Source organism: Benincasa hispida, chromosome 2 (genome assembly GCF_027475165.1).
Source record: "Benincasa hispida cultivar pf3 chromosome 2, pf3_genome.v1.1, whole genome shotgun sequence".
Lineage (NCBI taxonomy): Eukaryota > Viridiplantae > Streptophyta > Magnoliopsida > Cucurbitales > Cucurbitaceae > Benincasa > Benincasa hispida.
In genome coordinates, this window is record NC_143479.1 from 47,489,055 (window position 1) to 47,497,806 (window position 8,752).

The 8,752-nt window shown below is 27.4% G+C and overlaps 1 protein-coding gene across 1 annotated transcript; it reads right to left on the minus strand.

Moving 5' to 3' along the window:
• Positions 1 to 4,720: 4,720 nt before the first annotated feature.
• Positions 4,721 to 7,470, minus strand: LOC120071850 (AT-hook motif nuclear-localized protein 28-like). The gene is made up of 2 exons (XM_039024244.2): positions 6,879 to 7,470; positions 4,721 to 5,270 (listed from the first exon to the last, which is right to left on the minus strand). The coding sequence occupies exons 1-2, from the start codon at positions 7,383 to 7,385 to the stop codon at positions 4,998 to 5,000; spliced, it is 780 nt and encodes a 259-aa protein (XP_038880172.1). The 5' UTR covers positions 7,386 to 7,470; the 3' UTR covers positions 4,721 to 4,997.
• Positions 7,471 to 8,752: the final 1,282 nt, after the last annotated feature.

Below are 8,752 nucleotides of genomic sequence, written 5' to 3' on the forward strand. Positions count from 1 at the left end.
AATTATTTTAAGAAATTGGAATGAAATAAGCTTAATTTTCAAAAACTAAAAACCAATATACGAAATAGTTATTAAACGTGACCTTAGTTTTTAAAAAGTCTTTTTTTTTTTTTTTTAAAAAAAAAAGGCTAAGAATTCAACTCTTGTACTTGAAAGATGCAAATGATTTTAAGAAAACGAGATAAAATAAACTTAATTTTTAAAAATTAAAAACACAAGACAAAATGGTAACAAAACAAGAATTAAGAGTTCAATTATACACAATTAAAATTTATAACTAATAGATGAATTAGTTTTTTAAATTTTGAATTTGTTAAAGACTAATTATGTAACAAACCAAAAAGAAAAAAGATTTTTAGGAAAATATATATATATATATATATATTATTGTTGATAGACACTGATAGACTTCTATCAGATTATATCTATCAATGCCTTTCATTGATAGTTCTAAAATTTTACTATATCTTATAAATATTTTTAATAGTTTCGCTATTTTAAATTATTTTATTTTATCTCTTCTCTTAATTTAGAAGATTTTCTTTTATCTCATAAGATTTGTTAAATAAAAGGGTAAAAGAATATTTATCTTTCTATTTATTTATAGCTTTTGATGGCAAAGAAAAAAAGAGAATAAATATTGGATTTTTCCTTCCAAGAAAAGGGGAAACAAATAGTAAGTTTTGGTTTCAATTTGGCTATTGAGGCTTTTACTAAAGGAGATTAGGGATTCTAAATTCTTTGTTAAATGGAATTGAAGAATTTTTAATATTTTGTCTAAAAAGTTTTATTGTGGTTCCACCTATTTTTTGTAATCAAATGTTCTTCTAGGGTTCTAAATCGTGATTTAAATTGTTGAAAAGTGTGGGGTGTTTTTCCATAATTTACAACTTTAAATTTCTTGCAATTTAGGGACTGTTTTAACATTTAAATTGGATCTTTTTGCACAAAAAGAAATGTTAACTTTAGTTCTTAGTTTTGTTTTAAAAATGTTGTTTTTGCACTATTTTACTGTAGTTTAAATGAGTTTTTGGTTTAAAATTGTCAATTATTTAATTAAATGTTTGTAATCTTGGGAGAAAATTTTCAGAATTATTTTTTCCCTAATTTATGAACGTTTTAAGGGTTTTAAAAAGATTGGAAAATTAAGTGGTAAGTGTGGAGCATTAACCCTACCATTTTTTGTTTGGTTTTAAGGTTTTAAGAGGATTACACCCAGAATTTTCAGTACTGTTTTTTTGGGTTCGAAAGTTCTATTTTTCAAAACTCATTATGCAAAAAAATTATTTAAAGTGGTAAGAATACTGAGTACATAAGGCTGGTTATCTTAGGATTAGTTTTAATCTCATTAAAACATGATTTAGCTTCTAATTAGTAATTTTTTAGATATGTTTAGGCTTTTAGAAAGTTGACATTCAAGCGTTTGAATTTAGGACTATAGAGTGAGATCGTGGGATTAATAACTAAGGTAATTAGTTTCCACATCCTTTCCAAAATATAAATTTTGATTATTGTGGTTTGAGAAGTTTTGAAATATGTTTGAAAGCACATTTAAATCATTTAAAATTGTTTGCATGCTTTAAATGATTTTCTTTTAGAAAGTTTGTTTTATGTGATTTGAGATTTAATTGAGAGCACTTTGTATATATCTAGTTGATTTTATAAAATAAAAGTATATGACTATTTTGATGATTGAAAATGTTTTGACTAATCTTGAATCGGAAGTGTCACTGTTTTGGTTTTGGTTGCTTCTGAAAAGTTCGGAAAGTTTTGAATGATTTGATTTGATAAGGTTTACTAATGAAATTGGTATTTAAAACTACCTGTTGTGTTTTAAATGTTTATGACTAATACGGCTGGGGCTATCTGAATATGCCAGTTTTGTGTTTTGGGGATTGTATAGTAATTTGTTGCAGCCAATTTGGAATTGACGGTTTTCTGTTTTGTCTGAGGCTTATTTGTGAGAAGGCACAATTTTGTGATTTGACATTCTTCGGAATAAAGATTCATGTGTGTGTTGCACTCACATGACCCCACACTTAAGTAGTTTATATTCCGATTAGTTGCTAACCAATATTTTTGTTGTTTGTGGTCGGTTGTTAATCAGCAAATTATGTTGTTCTAATAAATTGGTATTCAATGTTTCTGACTGATGTTACCGATGGGTAAACATTTTTGCTGGGCTATACTGATTATACATCTTTCCTGTTCTATATTTGAAAGTTTTGAATGACTGAAAGTTGTTTGATTTGAAAAGTATGGATTGACTGAAAATTCTATTCGATTGAAAGTATTGACCAATTGAAAGTTTGTGTTTAAAAGTATTGAAAGATATATATTTTAGAAATGTATAAAGGTTTTGTTTATTAAAGTTCTGAAAGGTCACTTGAATGTTTATGTTTTGTTTAAATACTATTTGAAAGTACTGCAAGATTTTGATTGAAAAATTGAAAAAAAAAAATATTGTTTGTTTGAAAGTTTAAACTTCCCTATTTCAAAACGTTATTTTTAAATGTATTGTGAATTTGATGTAGAAGTTGTTTATTGAGTATAATATATATTCAGTTACAATATATATTACTGAGTTGTCAACATGAGCGTAGCTCAACTGGCATAGTGCTTGTACTATCGACTTCGAAGTTAGAAATTTGATTCCCCACCCCATACTTTAATTACAATACCTTAAAAAAAAAAAAAAAAAAAGAAGTTAATTGAGTATTTTTTTACTCATCTTTGTTTTGCAAAATGTTTTTAAGATGAAAGTGTAAGTGATAGTTCTGATAGTGAATGAAAAATTAGCGTCCTAAAAATTAGCGTCCTGGCATAGCACAAGAGACTAACTCATGACTTAGGTGTATAGACTTTTGACTCTTTGATTGTCATAATTGTTCTTAGTTGTTAGTCTTAGTGATTTCTAATTATTTATTGTTCATAAATTGGTTAAGTACTTTATGTTTAGTTATTGAATTTTGGTTTTTGGTCTCAAGCCATAGTGTTAAATTGTTAATGAGATTCATTCATCTAGTTTTGATTATGTTTTCTGTATTTTTCTTATAATAGTTATATTGGAAAATATAGGTCATTACAGATTAGATGTAAAATGAAAAATTCAGAAACTTAATTATTAGATACAAAATTGAAAATTTATGTGCAATTTGATCATCAATTGATTATTTGTTTTTGTTTTTCTAAAAACATGTATGTTTGGTATCTAATTGAATTTTTAATGTTTTCAATGTTAAAAACGTTTAAAAAATGTTTAAGAAATTTTAAAAATGAAAACAAAATCATTTTCAAAAACTGTTTTAAAATGTTAAGAAATTTTAAAAAGAGAAAGAGGAGAGAGGGGGAGAATAGGCAGGTGTGAAAGAGAGACAGAGAAATATAGTATATGCATGAAAATGAAAAAAAAAAAAAATAGAATTATGGAGACTTCTGTTTAGTTTCTCAAATTTAGTTTATAAACATTTTTTTAAATTTAGAAACAACAAATACAAATAATTATCAAACAAATCTATTTATTATTTTTTTTTTTATAAAATGAAGATGAACAAAAAAAAAAAAAACAGAAATAAGTTATCAACCAACCTATAAATTTATGAATACTATTTTATCTATAGCTTTTATCTAAACCAAATATAGTTTGCACCGATGTTTTAAAAAGAAAGTAAAAATTTGAGAACTGAAATAGTATTTTTCTTATTTTTATTTTTAAAATTTGACTAATATATGAAGTATTTATTTAAAACGAAAAAGTCCAAACAATAAAATTAAATTTAGAAGAGTGAAAACATAAGTTTAATAAATACAAAAGAACAAAATCATTACCAAATCCAAAATAGATCCTAAAATTAAAGTGAATTTCAAGTTTTAGAAAAAGAAAAAAAAAAATTTTAGTCTACGAATTTTTAAAAATAGGTACAATTGGTCTCTAAAGTTTTAATTTAGCCAATTTAGTCCATCTCTTTTTAAAAATAGATTTAAAAGGTCTGAATGGTTATTTTCTATCGAATTATCTATTTATTATTGCTATTTTAAATACTGAAAATATTATAAATTTGCTCCACCCATCTCAATGGACCTTTTTAATTCCACTGTGTCTTCTTAATCTAGCTCAAAATGTTTTGTTAACTTCATGTTTCCCTTTAAAATTTTCAACTTTCATCACCATTTGCTAATGGGTTGTTTCCTCTTATTTATTTTTTTTACTAAAGCTGTTGACATTCAGGAGTAGAACGGTTGCCAAATACCTCTAATTTTCAATTTAATTCTGATCATCTTGGAGATAATGTTTCCACTTTTTCCATGTTATGAAATTCAGACACTGTAAGCTTAATCACAATGTTAGAGACAACGAACCTCTGTATATCTCCATAATGCTACGATATTGTTCATATCACATGAAAACCATTCAAAAGGAGCTTTGCTTTTGGAACCACCTCAAAAGGCCTCATATCATAGGAGATAAGGATCATCCCTTTATTAATCGATGTAAGACTTTGACTGTATTTCTACCTAACACACGACATCTCCATTTCAAATAAATCTATTCATACTTGCTAAGTCCTTCAATATTCATGATTAAATTGGTCAAATTGAAATCTTAAGGACTAAATGCACCTGTTTCAAAAAATTGGACGAAAATGATATTTTGTCTTTTAAAAAATATATAAAAATGTTTTTTTTTACATAAGAAAAAGTGAAACAAAAAGAATATGCCATGTATTCATAAGTTAATAACCATTGGATAAAACCCTAAGCCCTACAGCACTTTTTCTTAGATCAATCATCTAACTCTTTCCATTCAAACCTTCCTGCAAAGAAAAAGGAATAAAAACATAACAACAATGATTTTTTTTTGAAAAAAAAATCACATTTAACATTACCAATTAACAAAAAATTGAGCCTCCCAACAAAGACATATTTTTGTAATATCAGTTCCTAGTTGACGATAATCACCATCACCAAAGATGTGTATGTTATGTTGAATAGGGGTTTCAATAAGATGATCGAGAACTCGGCCCCCATGGCATTGCATGGTCCGGGGGAGATGGAGCATTGTATATGCACACCGCCATCGGAGTTGCCGAGCTTGTTGTAGTTGCTGCGACGGGGGACTCATCGGTAGTGTTGATGGCGGGTTTTGCCCCCTCGTCGTCCTCCGCTGTCTCGCTTGGCAGTCGATGGAACACTGGATTTATAAACGTCGCTGCAACCACCACCACGAGACTCGCTGCCGTCACTTTCCCGCCAACTATGCCGCCGAATACCTTGTCAAGAATATGATTTGAAAAGATTAAATTCACCATAACTTATAACAATTTAAGACAGTTTCAAATATAGACATTAAACCTAAAGTATTAACATATATAACTTAATGTAAAAAAATTTTTAAATATGACTAAATTTAAATAGTCTATCAATGATAAACTATCACTGATAGACTAAAACGACGATAAGAGTTTAACAACGATAAATCATCAATGGTAAGAGTCTATCAACGATAAGAGTCAATCGCTGATAAATCTATATTTATAATTTTTTTAAATGATGTTATACTCTTGGTTATTATTCCTAAAAATATTACCAATTGTAATTACCCGATTATTTCTCAAAAAAATTTGTTTCATAACACCAGTATTATTTTGGTTTATTTTCTACTTTGAAAATCTAATTTTGCTTGATAACTTTTCCATTTTTAGTTTTATAGTTTTAAAATTTATACTTAGTTTCTTCTCAAATTTTAAGTTTTAAATTTTTGGTCAACTTTTAAACTTTTCCAAGTGTTTTAAAAACATAGAAAAATTGGATAATAAAACATCAAATTAAAAATAGTGTTTATAAAGTTAATTTTTAAAAATAAAAAAACTACATTTGGTAATCATTGAGACCATTTTTTTTTTAATAATTTAGTTTTGATTTTTGTATTTTGAAAAAATTAAACTTAGAGACACTATTTCCACCTCAAAATATTTTCATTTATATCTACATTGTACCAAGAACTTAGAAAACAAGCAGAATTTTGAAAAATGAAAAAAATGGCTTTCAAAAACTTGTTTTTGTTTTTAAAATTTGTCTAAGAATTCAATTGTTATACTTAAGAAAGAAATTGATCATGGTAAAGAATGAAGAGGAAATAAACTTCCTTTTCAAAAACAAAAAACAAAATAAAATAATTATTAAATGATATTAATTTTTTATTTTTGAAATTTGTACTTATTTTCACACCAAATCTTTAGAATAATTTTTCTTTTTTTTTTTTTTAACAAATATTTAGTTAAATTCTAAAAATAAAAACAAGTTTTTGAAAAACATTTTCTTTTGTTTTCAAAACTTAGTTTGGTTTTTCAAACACATTTACAAAAAGTAGACTACACCACAAAGAAACTCTTATACACAATTAATGCTTATAAGTTCAATTTTAAAAAAAATAAACATAAAAAAAATAGTCTTCAAAAACGAGACTTACATGGTTATCATTCCTAAACCTTAAGACGTAAGCCAAGTTTTTAAAATAGACATAAAAAGAAAGTAGTTTTCAACTTTAGTTTTTGTTCCCTTCTTTAAATCTAACTTAAATTTTAAATTTGTTTTTCCCCTTTTAAGTTTGGAAAAGACTAAAACAAAATGGGAATGAAATGAAACCAATTTTTTAAAATCTAATTGGTATAACACATTCAAAAGTCTTTATTCTTCAATTAAGAGTAAATAGTTACTAAACTAAGCTTAAGATTCAAGCAAAAGGTACTTGAAAGTGTTGAACTTGATACTATATTTAAATCCTCTTAAAATTATTTATCGAGCCTTAAACAATAAAATTAAAGGAAAAAAAAAAAAAGAATAATTAAATTTAAGATACCAATCGGATTTAAACTCACCTGACCTTGAGCGCCAGCAAGACAAATCCCGAAAGAGGAAGAGGAAGAAAGAGGTTTAGAGGAAAACGGCGTCGTATTAGCAAGAAAAGAGCCGGAAAGAGAAACAAGGCTGAAAGGTCCATGAAGGGATAAATTAGTAGAATGCGACATAGGGTGTCGTAACGTAACATTAGAAACGGAGCCAGAGCCGCTAAGGACAGTGAGGCCGACATGTCGTTTTCGAGCGAAGTTAAGGAGAGTATCGACGACGTCGTTTCCGGCTGAGATCTCGATCACTACAGGCTTCATGCTTGATTCATTCTCTTTGGTTATAACTATTGGAGGCTTTGGTTTGTTCTTTGATCCAGGTGGCCTTCCACGTGGCTTTTTGATGGATGAGTTGTCGGTTGACGACATTGGGGTTTTGGGTTTTGGTCTGGTGGTGGTTGGAGGGTTGTGGTCGGAGGAGGAGGAGGAGGAGGTCGGAGGTTGGTGGGATAGAGAAATTGCTCCGCCGTAGTCCGCCATGGGAAACCAGCTGAGTCAAGTTCAAGAGAGAAAATATTGGAAAATGGAAAATTGGGAATTGGTGTTTTTGGGTTTAGAAGGAGAGAAATTTCTTTGAATATAAAATAAGAGGGTTTTTTTTTTTGGTTATGTGGGCCCATTTGGATTTTGGAGAGAAAGGAGTGGGACCCATTTCTAGGGTTTTATTTTACATTTTCTTTACCTTTTAATTAGGGTTTTAAATTTGGTTGAGTTGTAAATAAGGATGTCAAATTTTTCTACGGGACGGGCTCTGTGGGTCCCACTGGGGGGAATTTCTTGTGAGCTAAATGGGAACGGAGATAGGAAATGCATTCCCCGTCCCCATCTCCGTCCCGAATAGCTTTTATATATTTATTTAGTATAGTTATCTAATGTTATGTTAATTATGTTCAAATTGAATGTTTAAATTTAGATTATATATGTGAATAATTTGATTTATATTTATTTTTTTTACTAAAAATATTAATTAGTTTTTTTAGGCCAAAATTTGAGTAATTTATTTTTAAATTCAAATTGTCATATAAAATTAACCATAATTAATAATTTAGTGATAAAATTTATTATTTAATTAAAATTTGATCATATTACCGATTTAAATTAATTAGTTTTTTTTAAAAAAAGTAACGGGGAAAAATCGGGAACCCGATCTCTGTGGAGAATTTCATAGGGATGGGGAATGACATTTCCGATCCCGCCTCGTCCCGTGGACATCTTTAGTTATAAATATAGCGACAAACTCAAATTATTAAGAGATAATTTTTTTTTTTTAGAATTATTAAAAAGGAACAACTCTTTGCCCAATTTTTCGACTACTTAAACTTTACATTTCCTTCTGGTAAGTATCGGAAAATTGAATTTCGCGATAAATGTTGTGTATGTATTTTTTTATTTTATTTAAATCATAATTTTTAGAAAAAGTTAATTAGTTAAATTTCAGTTAGACAAATTCCGCATTTTTTAAGGAAAAAAATTAACGAATTCCAGTTCTCTTAAGTTTTATTTTATTTATTATTTTTTTTACCGGTTCCAATTCCAAAATTTTCAAGTACATTTGAGTTAGTTATTTTAAACTTAAATTTATGGAAATTTTTGTAAGAGGATATTTTTTTTGGTTTATATATATTTTTTTATTTACTATTCTTTGTTTTGAGTTTTTTTTTTTTTTTTTTAAAAAAAAAGTTCAATAATTTTCCGTAAGAAATAGAATTGTGGAATTTCCCCCATTTTTTTTTTTCAATTCTTAAGGGAAATTTCAAGTAAGAACCTTTCTTTCAAAAAAAAAATTCAATTCTTACAAAAAAATAAAAAATAAAAATACCGATGATTTTTTTTTCCCTATAAGGTCT